This window comes from Thalia democratica, chromosome 5 (assembly GCF_965202585.1).
Source record: "Thalia democratica chromosome 5, ktThaDemo2.hap1.1, whole genome shotgun sequence".
Lineage (NCBI taxonomy): Eukaryota > Metazoa > Chordata > Thaliacea > Salpida > Salpidae > Thalia > Thalia democratica.
In genome coordinates this window covers 8,506,682-8,531,343 of record NC_139169.1, presented here as the reverse complement: position 1 = coordinate 8,531,343, position 24,662 = coordinate 8,506,682, and the positions used below count along the sequence as shown (strand labels likewise).

The 24,662-nt window shown below is 24.7% G+C and overlaps 1 protein-coding gene across 1 annotated transcript; it reads left to right on the top strand.

Moving 5' to 3' along the window:
* Positions 1 to 22,188: 22,188 nt before the first annotated feature.
* On the top strand, positions 22,189 to 22,938 carry LOC145836239 (E3 ubiquitin-protein ligase DTX3-like). The gene has a single exon (XM_082944059.1). The coding sequence runs from the start codon at positions 22,189 to 22,191 to the stop codon at positions 22,936 to 22,938; it is 750 nt and encodes a 249-aa protein (XP_082800185.1).
* Positions 22,939 to 24,662: the final 1,724 nt, after the last annotated feature.

Sequence of the window (24,662 nt, the reverse complement as noted above, 5' to 3'; positions counted from 1 at the left end):
TCTGATAAAAGTCGTGGACGAAGATTTTTCAAACTTTTTTTGTTTGGAGTTTCATCCGGCTTTCTTTGGTTAAACCTGCATTGTACAAAATTTTAATCAAAAATAAATTGAAATACTTAAATAATGATATAATTAAGAATGAAAATGAACTTATTTCAAATCAACAACGTTTCTACATTAAAATAATTAAACTTCAATAATTGTTAGATTAACAGCTTATTTTCTATTATTTTAACTTTCATAAACAGTAGTTTTATTACTTAGTTTTCCTTGCTGAAAACTCGCTCTTGATTTCGCAATGAAATTTCTTTATTTCACCAAATGATAAATTTTCATTTTTAGTTTCAAAACATTTTACTCCAACAGCAACTCCAATTTTAATTCAACATTTGTTGTGTATTTATGACGTCATCATTCGTCAGAGGTAATGATTCTTCAGAAAGAGAAAAATTTTTATCATAAAACTAGAAACTTAAAGAAATTTTTACTGGTGAAAAATATAATAACATCTTTGAATATATATTTTTTTCTATTTTATAGTTTATAACTATAGCTAAACTTGAGTTTTAAATAAATACTTAGTTAGAACTTTCAATGTATTAAATTTGATTAAAAACTAAAATATGTTGTTGACAATAGTTTTGTATTGCTTAACAGTTCTTTATAGTCTTTTTTTTTTAATTATTTTAATTGAGGTACAAAACTTAAACTGATATGAATTAAAATTTTGAAATAAACAATAGTAGTTGTCAAGATTAGTTCTAAATAGCAAATAGTTTTATTTTATTTAAAATCCTAATATAATTTTTCTCATAGTTTTGTTGAACGTGTTAAACTATAAAACTTGCGTAAAAGAGCGTTTGTATTGAGTTTTTATATTTAATACTAGTACCTATAGATATGTTAAAAGTACTTCATTTATTTTCAAAATTTTAGTGTTATAAAGTTGTAAAACCTTTCTTGTCATTCTTATATTTTCACAATCTTATTCTTTATGTAACTTTAAATTTATTTATGTTCTCAAGTAATGTTTAATCAAACCAGGAGTAGATTTTACGTTTTCATTCAACAAAGGCGCAGAAGAAGACGAAACTTCCTGTTCGGGAAGATTTTCAAAAATATTAAAAGGGATCTTCAACGATAAATACACAGAAAAAAATATTTTTTTTTTGTATGTAAAAATTATAAATTAAAAAACAATAAATAAGATCAAAACAACTGCAACTCACTTGATTTTCTTCTTGCTTTTGCTGTTTTTTTATAAAGTGACATGGCGGCTAGCGATTGGGTCAGTTTCGTCACTCCTTGCGACAACCTCCTGAACTTTCCGTCTTTCACTGACGTCATAGTTGTATCGTCATCGGCATTGTCGGTGCTCGGCGCAGTTTAATGTCTGAATCAAATGGTGAATAAACTAAGTTGTATTGTTTTTAACACATAAAAAGAAAACATAAGAGTACTTTTTATAGACGTTTTTAAAACTATAAAGCTTAACAAATTCTCAAGTCAAATGTATATACAAAAGTATTAGCTCAAAAACAATAATGAAATGAATTTTAAAACTACTATTTTTTACCTATGCAAAATAAGTTTAATATATTTAAAATATTTCAAACAAACGTGTTGCAAGATGCTAAGTGACCTTACAAAACTTTTTCTATGAAAATCTTAAAAAATATTTTTATACGTTAATATCTTTTTTCACTAAAGTATCTATCTTAAATTTACAAAAATGTAAAATACTTACCAAATGTATTTGTAGTCTTAAATTCGTTGCTTTGTGTTGACATTTAAAAGGTTAATTTAAAAAATTACTCTAAAAAATAACGATAAAAAATTGTTTATAATATTTTTTTACTTAAATTTATTTAAAATCGTAATGTTTTTCAAAAAAACCTTTAAGTTTATTACTATTTTATACAACTAAAATTTAGATATTTTTATGAATAAGCGTTTGTATAAGACTTTAAGCTATGTACTAAAAATAGTTTTAAAAAACTATAACTTTTTCCTGCTACTAACAACTAAATAAAAGCTCATTAAAATAAGAAAAGTTTTGAACATTAGCGTTTAATTTAAATCTTAAGTTGTTTGCTAAATATTCAAATCTTGCGAAAAGTAATGAAAACTTCCTTGTTTGAATTAGAATATACGTATGTAAAAAAAATTAATTAGTTTTGATTTAAAAATAGAAATCGAAGTTTATTGATAAATTTTAATATTTTTTGAAGTTACTCAGATTAATTAAAGCTATAAACGTTCATTAATATTTTAAGTTGATACATAGAATCGTAAAAAAACTTTTTTTTAATACCAACTAATTTTTAAATATTATTAATAGTTTTCAAACAGGAAACTCTTATAAGCATGTTTTAAACAATAGGTTTAAAATACAAAATTATAAATATTTACACAACTACAAATAAATATCTGTTTTTAATTTTTCTAATACTAAATATACTTAATAGTTTAAACAAGATAAGCTAAATACAGGTTTTAATTTAGAAAATCAGAATTACTATAATTTATAAGTCTATACTTTAAATATATTTGCTTTAAAAACAAAAGTTAATGTATTTTAAATCTTTATAAGTTTTCTTATATTCCGTTTTTATAGAAAATAATAATTAAGGTTTGTTTAAAGTAAAACTAGAATTAAAACGCTCTTTTGTAAATTAAACTGTGTTTTTACTATAAGTAGTTAATTTATAAACATTATACTCATACTATATTTTTTACTAAAATTTTTAATAAAGTTGAAGACGCAACACAAATTAAGTAATATTTAACTTATTTTTTATTATATATGTTTTATTTATTTTATTCGAACAGCTCTATCTGGCTTAGTTTTTACTTAACTTTAATATGTTTTCTTTTAAAATCAGTTTTAGAATAGCTAGTTTATTGTTTACAAGTGTAACAAAAGTTATAGTAATACAGTACAGTTTGATATAGATTGGTTAGTGAACTAACAGATTAATTCAAATGTTCCACAAAAACAAAAAGCAAACTAAGTTTCTTGCTTTTACTTTCAAATTTTTACGTGAAATAGTTTATTTACTACCTATTAAGTAAGTAAGTTTTTATTTTTATGCTTAATAAATAAGATATAAGTCTATCACTATTGATATATAAATTCTAATAAACAAGTTAATTGCAAAGCCAATTAATATATTAAAATTTTAAACTTTTAAACTCAAAAACATCTGCATTTTATTAAACTTTTTTTTGTCTGAGGTTTATTTGTTTTATTTTGACTATGTCAGTTTATAGTAAAATTTTCAAATGAAAGTTTTACTTACTAGCAAAATTGTCATAATACGAGTTTTTGTTAACTTATAATTACTAAATGCTATGTTTTCCAACAGTTTAATCGTATATCGTTTAGTAGTAATTAATAAAAGTGCAAAAACATATAAAATCTTAAATCGCTAAGAACAATGAGAAGTCAATATATTTAACCATTCTACTAGGTGAATAAATTGTATCTGATCACAAAGAGTAGGAAAAATAACGTTTTTGTTTCAAAAATACGATATTTAATAAAAATTACGGGAAAAATATATTACGGGGAATAAAAAATTACGGGAAAAAATATATGCAAAATACATCCCCTAGATCGAAACTTTCATTTCAAACCAGTTAACGATTTTTCGAAATAAAACTACTAAACAACTTAAACTTATAAAAGCAAGATCATAAATTGCACTTTTTTCTATGCTTAAACTATCATCTCAAAACAATTAAATATTTTTTTCATAGATTTTGAAGGTTATTTTTAACCCCCTTTAAATACTCAAAAATCGAAATTTATAATAAAATTCGTGGATGCATTTTTTTATTGTTATAAGCTTTGTTTTTGTGCTGCTTTAAGAGTACTTAAAATAAATGTTGTAAAGGTATTAAAACATAAACCACAAAAAATATGAACGTTTTTTACAAGGAAAACTATATAAAAAAAAACCTCTTTAAATGTTTTTGAATAATTTTAAACTTTTCGACTGATTTAAACTTGTTTTAATTTTTCTTTAATTTTAGGCTTAGGTTTACTAGCACTTTTATTCGTTTACGATGTTTTTTTTTCTTTATAAGTTTAAGATTAAATTTTTAACTTATGTTAACAGGTTTGCGTGTATTTTTAACTAACTTTTTAATTCCTGAGTTTACCAATGATTTCTATAATGCAAACAACTGATAAGGAAAAGCCTACATATGAAATGAACATCTGTAAACATATGTAAATAGATTTCATTTTAACAAAGTACAACTTTGTTTTGATAAAAAAAATAAACAAAGCATCAAAAACTTAGAAATTTCTCCAAATTTGTTTAATTAAAAAAGCAATGAAAATTAATTTTAAAAGCTTAGTATATTGTCAAAAATCATTAAATAAAAGCTTGATCCTAAATTGTTTCAGAAATCTATAAACTTAGAATTTTTCTAATTTTTGTTAGAAAAAAAAAGTTTTAAGATCATTCTGTTTATATATTAAGCTGCCCTAATTAAGTTAGATTTTTTCAAACTAAAATAAAAAACTAAAATCTTTTCAAAATATATGAAAATCAAGTTGTTTTAAAATTTTTTTTGAAGTAACAACATATTGAAACTAAATGTCTTTTTTAAACTAGAAAAAAACAGCCTGAGACTTTCAAAAATCTTAAATCTATCATAAATTTACTTTTTTAATCAAAGCTATCTTGAGTTAAAAAAAATCAATTTACCAGAGTTAAACGGAGTCATCTTAACATTTTTCAAATTTTCTAATTATCCAGAGTATCCTGAGTGAGAGGAAACCCTGAATTTAGGTTAACCTGAGAATTTAAAAATAAATGTTGTCATTATTTGGGTAAAAAAACTGTCCTGAAAGAACGGTCCTTTATCAGAGTTTTAAAAGTTCTTTAGAAAATTTTATACACCGCTACAAACAAATAAAATATATAGTTTAAAAATTCAAAATTTTTCAAAATAACTTATCCTACAGTATTTAAGTACAGAAACTTGAATAGCTAAATCTCATTTAAGACTTAAATGAATTTAAATGTAACTACCCCAGTTTTAATAAAAATCACTTTGGCCAAGATCTACTGGTATTAAAAAGTTTTTAAACTTTGAGTTATTCTTAAAATAATAACTAACCTACGGTTAGAAAATGAAGAGCTATTTCTAGATTTTCTGAACTAATTTCAGTTTTATATAAGTACAAGTTATTGAATTTGTTTATAGATTAAACTTATGTTAAACGTAAAAACTGTCTTAAATAGTTTATAAACATTTTAAAAAATACTGTAAAGCTACTACACATGTGTTTTTTTATAACATAAATTTTTGTGATGTGTATAAGAAAATGTTTTTAAGTTAGAATTTTGTGTCAAATTGATGTTCTAGTACTACAATATATAAAATTTTATGTTATGCAAATTTTATTGATTTTTGTTTAAAGCTCAAGATTTTTTCAAAATTTCCTAAATTCCGGGATTTTTAAGGATTTTTAGCTTAAATAGTCAAATTCCATACTTTTTCAGGATTTCAGGTTTTTTTTTTAACCAAGGTTATCTGAAGAAGTGGCAACCCTAATAAATTTAAGAATAGACTGAGATATTTTGAGTATAAGGAAACTCTGGTAGGATTATAACTTCTTAGTTTTAAACTTATCAGAAGTATAATTATTGTATTATTCTAATATAAAATATCGGAAATTTTATAATGAATCTGTATGTAAAAATAGTATATACCAGGGACGTAGCTTGGTAGGTTTCTGCAAATCTACAAAAACGTATACTTATGTGCGAAAAAACTTGCTTTTATCTCAGCTTGAAAAGACTCTGCTGTCTTAGCTTTTAGTATTCATTTATGCTTAATTTTGCACTCCTGAGACATAATTTTGACATATATATACTCTTTAGCAGTTTTAGTGTCGTAAAAAAATTGAACGAATTAAATACACCCAAGTTGTAACATTTAGGGCATTTAAGCTTTATTTTGTCAAAGAGCTGAGCTGCAATGCAAAATTGATACTAAAGGAAGCTGTAGCTTCAAAAGTCAAAATCATATAAATTATGTTACAAAAATTTGCATAACTTGTTGTTACTATTGACTACGTTAAATGTTTGATTTTCAAAACAGTATAAGTGTTTTTGAGCTAAATGGTGATTTTTTATACTTATTTTTAATGAAGGGTAGGACTTTTTAACTTTTTATGGGTAGTTTTAAGTATTGCGTACTTTTAATTGCCTTAATTTTGCAAAAAAATATTACCCAATATTTTGATGATGTCATTAACTTTACTTAAGGTAGTTATTAAGGTTAAACTATGTAAAAAAATAATTTGCTGTCTAGGCATATGATAAATTCACTTTGTTTATTTTTCTAAATATAAAAATAATTATATTTGAAATAAAACAATACTAAACATTTCACTATGTTAACGAAATTAAGGAAATATAATTTTCAACCTTGATATTTTTTGTGTGAGTTACAATTCTAAATTCAACCACAAGTTAAGCTATTGACTTTGAAAATTTTTCTTTTATAGATTATTGATGACTTAAAGTTATCATACTTTATAAAAAATTCATTATTTTACATGTAGAAGTAGTTTAAAGTTTCTAGATTTTATAATTTTTTTTTAAACACTATATTTTTTAAAATTTTTTAATTTTAAAAGTTCAAGGTTTTTCCAGTTTTTGTTTAAACTATCAAGTTCCTGGATTCCAGGTTTTTTGGCAACCCTGCTCAAATTTTAAGGAAGTATTCCTTTCATTATTTAAAATATAGTAGAAGAAGACAATTAAAATCTACTGTACTCTCCTATTTTAATGTTAGATATCAAATATTTGTTTTGGTACAAAAAATCTTTATAAAGATACTTGTAGTTTAGATTAAATTTCATAAAGTGGCATCAACTTATAATAAAAGTGATCTACACCCTCCCTGTACCCAAGGTGGCTCCTAAAGTTCTTTTCAAACTTCTTTCAATTTTTCAAAATTTAATATATTTTTTAAATTGAAGTCTTATTTACTTTTCTAGACAAAATAAGTGATCAGAATTTCAAGTCATTCTAGGATTTTATATAACATTCCAAGATTCCTATAAGCATTTAGGTTTGATGGCCACCCTGTTAACTTTATTTCAAACTATAAAAAGGTAGCTTTTATTGAAGTACATAACTCATGCATAATTAGTTTAAAATGTTTTATGAATTAAATTCATCAACAAACTACAAAAGAAAAATTTTAAAAATCATTTTATTTTTAATTTGTGTTTAAATTTAAAATTGTAACTTCAAGTTAACAAAAAATATTTCTATAATTTTGTTAACGTAGGGAAATGTTTAGTATTATTCTATTGTTTTATTTCAGATATGATTATTTTCATATTTTAGAAAATTAAAAAAGTGAATTTGTCATAGGCTTAGAAAGCAATTTTGTTTTTTTACAAGTTTAAGCTTCAAAACTACCTAAAGTAAAGTTAATGACGTCATCAAATTATTTGGTACTTTTTTTTTTGCAAATTTGCTGCAATTGAAAATACCCAATATTTAAAAACACCTATAAAAAGTCCTACCGTTTAATGAATGTTTTCTTGGTTTACACAAGTGGCAAGACATAAAGAGTGTAGGGGTGTGGAGCAAATTAAATTGCCTTGTATACAATTATCTTTCGTACTTCAACATTCCATTTTTGATGTATTAACATAACTGCAATTTCTCAGATTAAATTAAATAACTGTAGAGGTAGTTTAGATTGCTGTGTTCCCGCTAGGACGTTATCACGAGTTAGTTCAGATGTTTTAATTTTTACAGATTCGTAACTTTTTTGAGCTAGCTACGTCCCTGGTATATACATAAAATAAAAATAAATTATTATAAGTAAATATACAGAAATAATTACTAATAACTGTATAATACAATACATCATTATAATACAAAGTAATTTTAATTTCAGTAAAAGCTTAAACTAGAAGATTTTATAACATTAATTAAATTGTATACTAACCTTTTCCTATGTGTGAGTGTTTGTAGTTCACTTATTTGGAAGGTTTTTCCAGGAGAATGGATCTTCTACTGTTGGTTTATTTTCACTAAGGGTTTAAAAGTGGTTTGTTCAACAAAATGATCATAAAAAGAAAATAAAAAAAATTTTTCTTGGCTGTAATTAACTTTAATATAAAATTTCATCTTTAAAAATAAATAAACTAATAAAAAGCCGATTCTTTTTTTTCAGTTCAACCAGAAAATTCAAGCACCCTAAGAAAAGTTTTACGTACCCTAAAGTTTCGTGCACCCAACAATAAATTTCGTGTACTCTACTGTTCACCAGTGTACACCTTGATGACCACTGTTTTAGACTATTCAATAAAAATTATTAGCCAGACATATACTTTTATAGAAAAGTTGTGATTTTTTTATTTAAGAAAAACAATAAATGTTTTACTTACAAATTTTTCAAGTTAATAAAGTTTCACCATTTTCTTTTCACTATTAGATATCAATTGTCATCTGTAAGAGATTTAACATTTAGATTTAATTGTAACTTTTATACAGAATACATAATTTATAGACCTTACTTCACTGCTTAAAATCCTTACACTAGTACAAGTGATTATTTTAGATTCTTCTTAAACATTCAAGTAATTTTTTTTTCAAAAATATTAAGAGTTACCTAATAAAGTCTAATTAAAGGGTTACTACAACACCTAAAAACCTGGAGTTTGACAACTAAGGCTAAAAAAACCTGAATTAAAGAAAATTTGAGATAAAAATCTGAAATACCTGGAGTTTTTAACAAAATCACTATAAAAATTAAAAACATTTTTACATTTTATTTGTAAATTTTGAATTAACACAAAAATTCTATCATATGATTCAAAAATTTTTGTATTAGTAAGTTATGGATGTTGATACACTTAATTTATTGGTACTACAGATGTAACAGAATATCAATTTACATTTGATGACTGTTTTAATTAAACGAAAAGTTTCGAGAAAACTCTTGTTCATCCAACCGTTTAAGAGTCTGATGAAACTTTTTATAGTTATTTGAAGTGATATAGAAATACTCATCAGTTGGAAAGTAGATCATACTAACCATGACTGACTTGCTGCAATAAACATGTTATTCTAGTATAGACATAAATATTGGTTGATTGTTTTATGCAAACATTTTTTTTTAAGAATGTTTTTTTCTCATAAGTGTTTTTATAATTTTAAGTTCAAGAAGTTAAACTTCAATGTTATTTAAAAAATCCAAAATATAATTCTTCAGGTTTAAATTTTATTTAAAGATTTGTATAGTATATAAGGTAATTTCTACAGCATACTGTTTTTACTGTTTTCTTGGTTGTTTACATTTGTTAGTATTGGCAATTGTTCTTTTACATATACAATATCATAGTTTATTTAATGTCTTGCCTTTAGGTTTTACAAATAGAATATCCGTAGTGCTAAGTAGTTTTTAGTATCAATCTTAGTTAGATCAATAATACTATTTATTTCTTCTGGTTTACAGTGTGGTTGGTGAATATTCTATAACCTTTTTAATCATTAAGTTAAGTAACCAACATTCTATTAAAGATTACAACATCATAATTTTTTGAAAATCAATTAAAGTAGTTTTACAGTATCTTTTTAATGTTTTTATCCTTAAACTTAACTTTGAACCAAGAATAACTTAAATAAGTTTACTTTCAAAAACCTGAAAATATTTCTTAAAAACCAATGGCAACCTTAAACTAGACTTTAGTTGTTTGTAGGTAATAAATTTATGTTTAGAAAATTTTTATAAACTTTATTTATATAACAACTTAAAATTTCGTAGTATTAGAAAAAATCCTTAAGTATTTTACTGACAGTTTTTTTCAATGATATTAAAATCAATATTTATTTTTTCAAGTTTAAATTCTTAAATTTCAGAAAATATCAAGCATTTATTTCCATCTAATTAATCACAACAATAATCTTATGGTATTTTAACATTTTATTTACAGGGTTTCCTATGGTTTTGTGAAAATATTTTCAAAGTTATATGAATTTCTTTCTGGCTTTTGATAATACATGTTTAGATGTCTATTTTTAGTATATAAGTAAAATTAAGGTAAAAAACTGTTATTAATTAAACAAAAAATTATAAAGATATTGTAATGCCACTTTAAAGGGTTTCTAAATAAAAAATCCAAAATGTACATTTTTTTTGTATTTAGTAGACTTCAGTTTCTTATTTAAGTTAAAAAAAAATTAATATTATTTTTTTTTGTATTAAAACTTTTTTTATGATTTATAGTAGTTTTTATATAAATTCATGTATATTTTAGCTAAAAATCTCTAATTTCAGGTAATTCCAGGTTCCAAGATTTTCCTGTATTTAGTGTCTTATTTTACATTAAGAAATTTTTGTTTTTTTTTATAATTTGGTTATACTACAAAAGTTTTATTTTAAATTGTTTGAGTTTTGATAGTTCCTTCATTATTTTTATCAATGATAAACTTTATTTATATAACAACCTAAAATTATGTAGTAGTTTAGCAAATCCTCGAGTATTTTACTGATAGTTTTTTTCAGTGATATTTAAATAGACTTCCAAATTATCAAAACATTCTATAAAATTTAACCGAAATCTAATATCAAAAACAAACTTCCAATATAAAAAAAAATGTTAGAGGACACTATAGTAGTAATCTAATTTTTTATAGCTAACATTAAGTTAGGAAAATTTTTTAGTTATGGTTTCTTAATTAAATAAGTAGATTTTACATATTAAATTTCTTATCATAATGTTTGTATCAGTTGCAAAAATTTAAAGAAAATCCTGGCTAAATCTTCTTTAAAAAATATAAAAAAAAATACCATGGAGGGTTTCTCTAAAATTTTGTTTTACAAATTATATGAGAACACAATTTTACTTAATCATATTTTACAAAGACTTTAACATGATAATATCATTTTACATTATATTTTTTAAGTTTTAAAAGTAATATTATAAAAAACCTTATTAATAAAGAAAAAATCTATGTGATGGCACTTGTAAAATCCTAGACACGCCATACTAGTATTGTAGTGTTAGTTTAAATAATTCAATACAGTTTTTCACCTTATTGTTATATACTGCTAATAAATTTAATAACTTTCATTTGAGTTCATTTTAAAAGATTTTCAATAATTTATAAAGACATATTTATACTACTATTTTAAAATAGTGCAAACGTACACTTAAAAAGATATATTTTGATTGATTTTAAATACAAATTAAGTTCATATATGCCTAAAAAAGTTTTGCAGAGTAATAAAAAAAACTTCAATAAGCTGAGACTAGTACATTTTTTCATTGAGTGACAATTTAATATAAAAAAGTATATTTAACAGAAGTAATTTCGTGATAAAATTAAAAAAAAACAGGATTTAGTATATTGGCTACTTGAATATAGACTTAAAGAAAATGTTATATGGTAAAATAAATTCATTAGTTTAAGAAGCTTTATTTTAGAAAATATAATTACCTAGGTTTAAATCAGGGTTACTCAAATTCAATTTAGTATTCATCATTCTTCATGATAAATAATTGACCCTCTTTTTTATACACCGCTTTCTATATTAAATAATATCACTAACACCAATTCATTTCAGCTATAATTTGAAGTGTTAGTGTTCTAAATCAAAAAGACTTAAACAGTGATAAAAACACATTAGTATTTTCGGTGAACAATTGATTTCATTGTTTTTATATTAGTTATTTAATTTTTATTTAGTTATGGCAAACCAAAGAAGTTTTACACAGAGCCACCAATTTACTACTCTTTCTATTAAAATTGGAATTTTAACTATAATTTGATCCCGACTCCTGTTTATTTCAGTATATATGGTTTATAAACACTAACTTATGATTTATTTTCAGAATTGTTATTAACTAAAATGAAAGTGCCAGAATCAATTAAAGACGACCGACTGGTAGATATTAAGTGTAATCGTGGTCATTATACAACTACGGAGTATTTAGTAAAATGGAAGGGTTGTTCTGAGTTAGTAGTTTAAAATCGGGAAAATTTTGATAAGTTTTAAACATGCTTTTTGTTTAATTTAGTTTAAATGTAAATATATTTTACTTAACTGTTTAACGAGCATTAACTAAGCACAATCAGCATCTTTTGCAATTAAAAAAATGTCTAAACTTTATATCCAAATAGTTTGTTTATTTTTAAAGCTGACTTAAATCATTATTTTTTATTCTGGAAAATTCTAATTTGCCTTAACATTAAAAGAAAATCATTGGATTGGGGTGTGAATTTATAAGTAGGACAAATCAGAAAAAATGTTTTTTTTTCTCGAAATTTTACTATATGTGTTTCAGCCAAAAAAATAGTTTTTCTTTTTAATAAAATTACTTTGCTGTGTTCTTAAGGGTCGTTGATTTTTTTTCAATTTCTAATTTTTTGTTTATATGTGCAAGAAAGGCCAATTGTAAATTTTAAAAACCTTAAACTTTCTAACGGTCACTAAAGCTAAAAAAAATTAACTAGTTTTAATATATGTAATAATGACTATTTTAAATGGTCCACCCTTTTTTATCTTTATCTTTAACTTTTTTTATTTAAGACATGTTCGTTTAACTAAAACTATCATTATTTAAATATGTATTCCTGATATCTCTTTTATGAAGATTTTCATGTTTAAGTAGTAATATTTTTCAAGTGATACGTCAAAAGTTACAATTTAGTTTCAAAACCCAATTAACAACCAATTGTATAATTTACATTAGTTTATGAAAATCATTAAACAGTTATGTACACTAATAATGCTAATTTATAACTAAGAAAAAATTCTTAATATAAGTTAAATCTTAAAACTAGGTTCCTAGCTAGTAAAATTTCTCAAGCTTTTTTTGTATTTTATCAAAGCTCAAGCTGACTACTTCTAACAAAGAGCAAGTTTTTTTCAATACAAATTTCAAGCAAATTTTCATGACTTTTAATGATTTTTTTTGTATTTTCTTAAATATTAAATTTTTATCATTACAATTTAATGATTGTTTGGGGGCTATATTAAGTAAGGAAGCAAAATAATTATATCTTAGAATGATCCCAGGGTAACTTTTAATATTTTGATTTTTTTTTGAATTACAGTTTTTATTTCTTATAAAATCTCAGAATAAACTAAATTTTGTAAAAAACATTCAGGATAGTTGTAAGATTTAAAAAAAATCAAAGACAAATATTTATTAGATCTAGAATTAGGTTAAATTGATCCAGTTTCAATATTTTATTCTTTATACAACGAATTTTGTTTAAAAACATTATTTTTATTAATTTTTAAATGCTTATTTAAAAAATGTTTAGCCTTGTTCTTAATTTTTTGTTTTTGAACATTATAGCTTCTGCTTCATATCTAAAATAATATTTGTCATGATTTGAGTTTATATTAAACTGTTTACTTAAAATTGAAGAGTATAAATTTACATTCAAGTGAGTACATAATGTGGTAAAATTAAAATTATTCTATAAAAATTTCAAAAAAATATCTACTCTTTTTTCTATTACAAATAAAGTTAACTAATATGATTAAATAGAATTGACAATAAATTTTATTTTCTATTCTCAATTAATTTTATTTTTATTATTAAATCTTCAAAAGCTGTATTTCTCATAATTTTAGTAATTGTTAAATGCCGAAGCATTCACATACAACTATCATTATAATAATTAAGAAGGAAAATAAACATGGGGTAAAAAGTAGTTTGCACCAGAAGCAAATTTTTTTTTTGTGATTTGAAATAAGAAACTCAGAATGACTCAGGGCAGTTTAATGTCACTCTTTAATGAAACACTGATCTAGAAATCTTAAAACTGAAAATTTTTGTGTTTAAATTAGCTTCAGGAATTTAACTATGAAAAATTAAAAGTAGTAGTTTTAAATTGTTATGATATCAATTTAAGTTAAATGTTTTTAAAGGGTAAATATACTACTAAAGTCTATCAGATTATACTTTGTTTTAATATCAAGTTTATACAAAAAACACTAAATAAAAATTTAAGTTCAAAAACTGTTAAAATCTTTAGTTTTAAAATTTTAAGTACCTAAAAGTTTTTTTTTATGATAGGCCTGTTTCTTTACAGTTAATTTGATACAAATTTAACAACAACTACAAAATTTATAGAGAATTTGTTTAGTTAAAATTTTGATACAAATTTATTAATACATAGTAGACTTTTAAAGTCTCTAAACGTACCTGAAGATCTGCTTTACAACAGTGAAGCTGTAGTTATAATTATAAACGTTTGGTATCTGAACGTCTTATTTAGATACTATTTGTTAGGTTTCATTTACTTTTACAAATTTATATGTATAAAAAGATACCGAATGTTAGTTTTAAATTTTGCCACTTTTCTAAAGTTTTGGTCGTAAGCGTTCGACAAGTTAGATTAAACCTTATAATAAATAAATATATTTTTATGGCTGTTTTTACAACTTTGCTTTTCATTAAATAAAATACTAGGCTGAAGACGCGTATTGAACGCAGAGACAGCTGTTCCAAGCAAAAGTTTATTTTGTGTATTTTAGTTTTATATATATATTTATTAATTAAGAATTAAGTTATTTAACTTGATAAATCAAATCTTCCACACTAAGCCCACCTTAAGGGCTTTATTAATAAAAAATTTTATTTCAAGATGTAAAACTTAAAGGACTCAAGTTTCGTGCTTATGCACTCATCAGCTTCAAAACAAGTTAAAAATAAAAAAAAACAAAACATACAAATGAAAGTTGAAAGACTTAGCATAAATAGATTATGACGTAATTTTGAAACTATCAAAAATCATGCAAAACGACTAGTAAAAAATTAATTTACTAATCGAAAATAAACAGGCAAAAATTCATAAAACTTCAGTGAGTAACTATATATTAATTATAAAAAAGTTATCAAAAAGTAGCGAAGTTATAAAAAGAGCACAGCCTATAGCTGACGACAATAGCCCAATATGTAGGCTATATCTCAAAGAAGCAACAGCCGTTGTATATGCACTGAAAGACAAGAAGTGCCTAAATAAAAGAAGCGAGTTTGTATCGTCTTGTAGACATATAAAAAAATTGCTCTTAAAATTTAACAAGTTCTAATTTTATCGTATAATAATTTAAATTTCAATTTTTATTTAACATTTTATTTTAATTTTATGTTTATCTCTTTCAACTATCTGTCCTAATACATAGTTACTCTTTGAAGTTTTATGAATTTTTGCCAGTTTATTGTCGATTGGTAAATTACTTTTTGAACAAGCCGTTTTGCATGATTTTTGATAGTTTCAAAATTAAGTCATAATCTATTTATGCTAAATTTTTAACTTTCATTTGTGTGTTTTGTTTTTTACTTTATTTTTAACTTGTTTTGAAGCTGATGAGTGCATAAGCACAAAAATTGAGTCCTTAAAGTTTTACATATTGAAATAAACCTTTTTATTTTGTATATTCATTTATGTATATGTGTCTAAGCTCCTTGTATCTTTATAAAAAAGCTTTTAAAAGGAACGAAATATATTTTCTAAAGTGTTTAATATAATAAAGAATAAAAGTTACTTAATAAAAAGTTCAAAGCTTATTGTTTTTTGTGAACTAAGTATGAAAATTTTGAAAATTAAATTAGTAACAAAGATACTTGTTTATAAATGTTTGATTAATTGTTTTTTTCTTCATTACTGTCAATAATTATCAACTATTTATTAAAATATCTAGAACTACATTAATATGGTTAATTTAAATGTTTTATTTTTTAATACAGTTTTCACAGGCTTTTAGTAAAAAAAAAACATGTATTTTGATGAAAGTATCCTGGACCAGTTCATAAAAGGTTTTTCTGGTCCTCAAAGCGAACTCAGCGCTCTTTGTAATGAAGAAAAAACCAAAGTGTGTAAGGAAATTGAAAAAAATGAAAAATCTAAAGCACTTCTGTTAAAAGAAGCGAAGGAGCTGTTTGATTGCGACACTTCAAATTTCAAAAACCCTTCTCTCTCCTTTAAACACAAACTGGAGCTAATGAGCGACGATGATCCCGACGCCAAACTTTTAAGAGATTCTCTTGATTTAAACAAAATGAACGCTTATGACAAAGAATGGGTTAATATCGATGAAAAAAACACAACTTTTAAAATATACCGAGTGAAGACGGGTGAAAGCTCCAAAGACCTTCCGAGTTTTCTGCTTCTTCACGGTACGCCGAGTGTCGAGGGAATTCTGAAAGATGGGTTCAGACCCTCACATAGCGGAAGATTCGGCCCCGGCGTTTATTTGACCAACTCATTCAAAACAGCATTCAATCACGCAATAGAACGTTTTGTCAGTGATGAGGGAGCCAAAAAAATTCTGAAGTATATTTTTGTTAACAAAGTGACAAATGTAACTTCTCAGAAAAAGAGGAGATGTGATGGAGAGCCACAAAATAAAAAGTTTAAATTTGCATTGCCTCTAAATAATAGTTATGTAAACGGCGTTAAGATGACTAACCGATCCGTGTCTTTAGATTTAGAGGCTGTCTGTCAAGATTACTCAGAAGACCATTTTTTTAAAGTTTACGGTGATTTAAATCGGTATCCCGGAAGTTTAACCAGTTTCGTAAACTCTCCCGAAGACACTTTTAACAGCGAAAAAAGTCGAATTCCTGAAGGTACATTTCAAGTATATAAAAAAGAAAGGAAAATAGCTGTCGCTCATCATGACATAGTCACTCCCGCGTATTTGATTGAAATTGAAGTACAACGGAGTGTTAGTGCGTTTGTTAAAAAAGTATTGTACGAAAAGTTAGATGTAAAGAAGTTTTACGAAGAAACTCCGTATACAGTTCAAACTCCAAGTCTGGTTGGAGTCCCATCACAAGAAACTAAATCAACAAAAATGAATACTTATTCTTGTGAGACATTTCTTAATGCAATAAAAATAGAAATCGAAACAAACCAAAACGCACTAATTGAGATCAAAAAGTCTCAATTTGATTCAAATATTGTTTCGTTTACGAAACAATTATCTTTTGAAATGAGTACCCTCTTTGAAACTAGCTCAGATGATTCTATAAAGTTTAAAACAAAATCTTTGAAAACTTCAGACAGTGATTACCAGTTTGTATTGCGTTCAATACTTAAAGAAAATTGCGAAGAGACCTCAAAAATTCTTCACATGTTCAAAATCAATCCCACCGACAATAAAATTGGGTTCCAGAAGAGTTCTTTATGTCTTCACGGAGTCCCAGCTGACAAGGTCATGAGCATTCTAACATCTGGTTATCCTACAGATTGGGATTCATTTGACAAAAAATGCAAAGAAGAGTGCATTGGTGAACATATCTTTGAAACAAGTAACTGCTCTTGTCACGCCTCTTCCTCTTTAAAAAGAGAACTTTTAAAAGGCATTAGTCACTGCAAAGTTGAAGGTGAAGTCAACAAGCTGTCTTTTGTTTTTGTGGCAAGTATGGATGGTCTGCCAGATTTTCTTAAAATTGTGGGTGTTAACGGACTTGTGGATGGTAAAGGTGAAGATTCTAGATTAGTTGTAGGCATGGTACCTGCTTATCTGATCATTTTTAAATTATGATAAGTCACAAGGTAGAAAGTAATTGTAGCGTTTTTTTAAAGTTAAATATAGATTTAACACTATTTTTGAATAGTACTACTACAAATAATCTACTGTTCAAAATCTTTTCAGAAATTTTTCGATAACTTTTATCAAATATTTTATTCTCTTTCCTTTAGGAAAAAATAAAGTTTAAGAGGTTCTTAATATCTAAGTATATATATGTTTAGTAGGTTACATTTTCTTAAAATTTTCCAAAATTATGAATAGATTTAAAGTTTTTTTAAAACTACATTTAACTAGTAAATTTTGTGATTTATAACCCATTTTAGTTTACTGTTTTTTAATATGTAAGTGAGACTTCTATTTGATTATTTTTATTTCTTGTTCTCAACTCTTGATTGGGATTTAGTTTATACAGAAATCTTGGAATATAAACTTTCGGTTTTGGACAAGGTATTCAAAAATATTTTTTAATAAACTTTATGAAAGTTAATGACTAGGATTTTTTTTTTACTTTTGATTGTTTTTTAACTGTAAGCTTAATAAAGTTTAAAAACAGTATTTATTTGATTATTCATCTAATTTAAATCTTAAGTTAATTAGGTTTTACTTTGCTAATTCAATAATATATCCTATCTACCTTGTTGGTTAAACGTTGGGGAGACACTAAGTATTGATCTCAAACACGATGGAAGTAAGTATATTAGTACTAGCCTAGCTGTAGAATTATGTTAATGATGTCTCTATTTTCATTAGTTCGTTTTTAGATACTTGTAATACTTGTAAAATTAAGTTTATTCAAGAAATTTACTTAGTAATCTGTGTATTTAAAGTTGTACTTTGTAAAGGTTCAAGAAAATTTGTATATGTCAAAAAATTTCCTTAACTTAAAGTATTTTTTTGTGAGTTAACTTAACCTTTAAATGGTACCTTTACTATTATTTATTAACAATTAAAAAAAAAGACCTTAAAACAGTTTCATTAAAAAAGTTTCAAGGATAAAATTTGGAGAAAGGTTAGGATACTAAAAAAACTAAAAATAAAATAAAATAATTAAAGTTTACCGAACATCAAATTTTAAATATTTAACTATAGTTTGAAAGAATTTCTTTTCAAAGTAGTACCTTAAAAAGTCAAGCATTTAACGCATTGAGAGCTTTAAAGCAATTTTTTATAAAAACGTAAAGTATTTCCTCCACTTGAAAATATGATAATTAGCGTAAATTTTACTTATAAAAAATACTTGGTTTTCACAAAAATAAAAGTTTTATTAAGTAAGCAGCAGAATCAAGGTTTTAAGTGGTCAAGGTAAAATAAATTGACAGTTAACACTAACAAGTACAAAATAAGTTGTTTAAAATGTTAACTTTGTGTTGTTTGTTAAAACGAAAACAGATTCAAACGACGACTATTATATTTAAGTTAAGCAGCAAAGTTCAAAAACATCATTAAATTAGTTTTAATGGCAATTTATTTAATTTATTTAAATAGTTTATGCAAATTTTGGCAATTTGTTCAAGGTAATGATTTTATGTTCTGAAAGTTTACAATAGAAATTAAGATGAAGTTGTAGCTACTATATTGACCAACGAGTTTACTTAATTCATATAACATCTAAAAATTCTTTATTTATTGCAAAACTTAAATTAAGTACAAACTTACTTTGTTTAAAAAAACATTTTTAAGGATCTCACGGTACTCATTATTTATAAAATTCATTTAGTAGTTTATTGAAAAACAATTTTAACTTTTAGTCGAACGAATTTTTACTATAGCGGGTTATAAAAGAAACAGCAAAAACAAATATTTATAATTAAAAATCTTAAATTAAAGTCAAAAATACCAAGACAGTACCATACTTGATACATTCAGTTTGAAACGAACGAATGCTTACCATTAACCAAATAACATATACTTTTTATGAGTAGTCTGCAGAGGAAAATTCTCAAGCAATAAGCAGATGATAATATATAATGGGAAGAGATTAAACACAAAACTGACTTTTCGAAAAGACTAAAGTTAATTTTTAAAACATAGTAGTTTTATAAGTTTTTTTGACGAAGTATTTAAATGTTGTTCTAGTATTTTAGGTTAAGCATTTTCAAGTATTTTAAATGTTTAGTTATTTAAAAGTTCTGATAAAAATAACTGAAAAATTACAACTACTAACTTATTTAGTTTTATGTCTACTCACAATGTAGATCAAAGATGTGAATATTTTTCAGGTTGCAGTATGGTTTATTAATTAATACAAAAATTTCAAAATATAGAGTTTAGAAACAGCTGCAGAAAGTTTCCTAAGCAAAGTTAAACTGACATAAATATTCAAACTTTTATCCTGTACATTTAATTTTAGTGTTATGTTAATTCTATCTATTGAAGTTCAATTATATATAAATATAAAATATTTTGTTTTTACTTTATTTAATTGTAGATACTTGCTAGAAACTAGTTGGAGTTTCGACTAGTAGAGCTATAAGTTGTTTAAACTTGGACAAGTTTTACTAGTTAGTATGGTAACACTTGACAAACTAATCAAATTGAAGTTTCCAAACAATATCAATGATGAGAGTATTTAGCACTATGACATTGAGGTCCACGTTAAGTGACAGCTGTTTTAAAAGTTTTAATTTGAAATCTTAAAGAAGTTTTATCTTTGTTTTTTTTAACTTAAAGGATTTTAAACATATTCAATATATTTTTGAAAAAAATGTTAGCAGTTATAGCTAAAATTTATTATAATTTAATTCATTAATAATTTAATGATTTATAATTTTTAAGTATTCTAGTTTCCCTCTAATTGATTAAATAATTATATTTTATAATTTTGCTTAAGGATGAGTTTTATTTAAAATTATTTTTAATTTAGATATTTTAATATTGTTAATAAGTAAAAATTAAAAAAAAAAACTTATTTTTTCTAAGGGGTTCTACGCTAAAGTTCAAGCCGAAATCCAATTGTTTTTTTTTATAAATTAAACACAAAGGACCGTTCTCTAGAATAAAAAAAAAACCTTTTATTTAGCTATTAAGATAAGGAAAATAGTTGGATCTAAATTTTGAACATTTTTTAAAAATATTTGAAAAACGTTACCAAGCTAACTTCACACTCGTAAAAATATTTGAACAAGAAAATTAAACATTTAAACTTTTCATTTAAACAAATTTTTAGATTTTAAATAAAAATTAAATTGATTTACTTCCAATGCTTTGTTTTTTTATAAACAATTTTGTTAAAGAAACTTAAATTTATAAGTAAGAAAAAAAATAAGGATTTGAAAAACTCAGAATAAATAAGACAATTTAAGGTAACCATTTTTTCACTAAGAGAGTTTATACCCTGTCTGTGAATTGTCTGTTAGAATATATAAAATTAAAATATTCAAGACATATATAAAACGGAGCTAAAAGAAATGTTGAAATGTTTAAGTTTACTCATTTATATGTTCATTTTCTAATAGTTTTAATTGTTTTCTAAATTTTAATAAATAGATCCTTCTTGTACATTTTAATAAAAAAGTTTCAGCCCTTATAGCGAAATATGGAGTGTCGGAGTTTAAATAGATAAAATCTGAATTGTCATGTAAAAAAAATACTTAGTTGTTTTTTTAGTTTTGACTTGTTAAATAAACAAGTGTGAAGTAATTGTTTTGTTTGTTAAACCTAGTTTTAAATTTATACTAATTGAAATACCGAAAAACTGAGAAATTTAGAGACTATCAAGAGCTATTAATTGAATTTTACAAGACCAAAAAAAAGTATGAAGTTTTGTAAAGAAGCATAATAAATTAAGTTCTAATCATATAACTTGTAGTTTTAAAAATGTAAAGTAAAAGTTTTAATAAAAATAAAGTTTTTTAGTTTCAAGTAATTATATTTTTGTGAAAAAAAGTTGCATTCAAACTTTTTATCTGCATTAAATATCTTTATTAGATTACTTTTTTATTACTTTGAAACAAAATCATCTAACAAAATTAGATTTTACTACAAATAATTGCATTTTAAAACTATATATTTTTAAACTATAGAATTGTATTTTGTAGACATTAAAGTTTGTACTAAGTATACCATTAAATTAAAAACTGTTCGAAAAATTGTTTTGCATTTTATTATTTACTAAAAATTTAAAGAAAATGTTGTTTATTCAAGGTTCTATATTTTTCTTAAGTAGATTCTCTTTAGAGATCTAAAAAAATAATTGTATATATAAATTATTTTTCTAAAGCCCAATGAAATTTACTGTTAATAATACAACTAAACTTTATAGTTTTGAAGTATCTAAACTTATACAAAGTTAAACCTAAAATAGAAATTTAATCAAATTCTATTTTTAAATATTTTAAATTATTATCTGCTAATTTGACAGCTAACATTTATTAATTTATTAGCTGGTGCAAAATCTTGAAATTGAGTTATTTATAACGAAGATAACTAATATCTTATAAACTAAAATTTTTTCAGAGATAGCAAAAGCAAACAGCCGATAAAGTGCAGTCAAGGAGCAGCAACTAGCAGAGGTATGCATCAAAATGACTTGCAAGCTCATCAACTTCAAAACACCTCAGCGTCATTACTGGACATCTTATTTAAAAAAAAAACGATTTAAATACGAATAATACTGTGAAAAATACGTCAGCAAATACCATGACTAACAGTGCTCATGCACACTTGCAACATATTGCATCAAGTATGAGTTCTATTATGCATGGAGGTGATTTACAAGATTTTCAATATGAAGGAAAGTTCGCAAACTTTGATAGAAAGAACAAAAAGTCAGCCGGACAAAAATTTGATGGGGTCGAAGTTGCACTAAATGAAGGAAATTATAATGACGACTGTTCAGTTTGTTTAGGTCCTTTAAAAGAAAACGTACCGGTAAAAGGAACAGGTGTTTGCGAGCATATCTTTCAAGAAAAGTGTCTGATAGACGTTTCAAAGCAAAGCCACAAGTGTCCTGTATGTCGTGCTGTTATTATAGAGAAGCTTGGTCCATGCCCAGATGGCTACATGACAGTAAATACTTCTAAAACATGGCACTGTGCAGGCTACGAAGACTGTGGAACTATTCGGATTGACTACGAGCTTTATGGTGGAGTACAAGGACCCCAGCATGGAAACCCGGGAGCTAGTTATTATGGTTATAATAGAACAGCATTCCTACATGACAACGAAGCAGGTAGAAGGGTTCTTGAGCTGTTCAAGAAAGCATGGAAGATGAAGTTGACGTTCATAGTTGGTACTAGTTTGAGCACTGGAAAAAGAAACGTGATAACTTGGAACGACATTCATCACAAGACTTCTATCCTAGGTGGGAATTATAGTCACCCGGATGCGACTTATTTAGAGCGAGTCACTGCTGATATGCACGCTCTTGGTGTTAAGTTCGATGAGTGATTTAGATGAGTGATGCTGTATTAGACCGTGACGATAACATAGTTATTTTACTGTCTTTACTCGTAGTAAATAAATGTAAATATTTAGTAATTTTGTTATATAGTTTATTTTATTTATTAGTTAACTTAATAAATTTTGATTAAAAAAAATAAAAAACTTAAATTGGTTGATATATTGACGATAACCTAAAAAATCACAAAAATATATAGTTTATTTTATAAAATCAAAGTCTCATAATTATATGTAATACACATGTGTGTACACATTAAGTTCCATACCTAGTTTCATCAGTTAGCACGGGTTTAAATTTAGAGTTTTAACTAATTCTAAGCGGTTCCTCATGTCATTTTATGAAGCGTCTTGAAACAATTGTGACGACGGTTTATTATCACTGTTTCCCCAAACCCTTGGTCGGTAATTGTTTCCTTCTACCGGCTTGGTGAGCGTAGGTTTCAGATGTCTTTGTGTAAAAGTAAAACCAACTCGTGCAAAAGTGACTGCTTGTGTGCAATACAAATCTGTCCCCATTTACATAATAGTTTTTGTCGGCAAGACAAATTTACAAATTTTTTTGAGTTGTACTTGTTCAAAAATTCTTAGACGACTGAGACACAAAATACTGTAGTATTAAAATTTTAAAAATATATTATAATTCAACAGAAAACTATTGATAAGCATTACTGTATGCTAAAAGCATTTTTAATGATTTTACACTTTATCAAACTCAAAAAATATTTATTACTAAGGTTTTTCGTAGCATTTGATTTGTATCTAACAATATTCATCCCTAAAAGTACAAATAATAAATGACTGTTTGTGGTCGCACTTTGCCCATCCTTAACACAAGCCTATTTGTATAGTCATTTTATGACATCTAGTTATCGATTTACCGGCACCTGTCAGATAATGTTTAAAAATTTATCTGGAATTTAGCTAAAATAATTCAAGATTCAGATCCGTTCGAATGAAATAAACAATTGTCAGTTTTTATCAAAACAGGTTGGATTATAAAAGTTATTATTAAAAACCTGATATAATTTGCATAAAACTTCAAGAATTATTAAGCTTTAAGTATTACCACTTAAATGACTTGTAGTTGATACACATTCAATTTTTATAATAATGTTTTCAAATGTTTTCTGAATTTTTAAACTTACATAAATGATTAAACAAAATAAAAAGAAATTAAAATTTCTTCTTGTAGTTAATTGGAAAATGGTTATGTTTTGTTGAATAATAGAAGCATGTTGAATCAATTTTGGTCCTTCTTTTTATTATATATCTTTTTAAGTTACTTTATGTAATCTTATAATTTTTTAAGCAACTAATAAAACACACTAATTTAAGAAAACGTTATTTTTAAACATTTTAAGTAAGATAACAGAGCCTCCTCCATCGCAAAATTAGTATTCAATGAGATTTTAGTGTTAAAATGTGTTTTTATCAAAACTCTATTTTCTTTAGTATCTAAGTTATGCTCTTCATACTATTTTTTAAGATATGTGTTAAAAAACTTTAAAATAAAGAGTGGCTTTGTATGAAAATTCAATAAAAGATTTTTCCACTTAATCGAAAATAAGGGACAACACTTAAAAAATAAAACGTTTGAATTTATGCACACTTAAATTTTCTGTAAATTTATTGTGTTTGTTTATATTTCATATTAAGAGTAAAAATAAAACTGCCAAATTATAAAATCAAATACATCACAACTCAATTTCTAA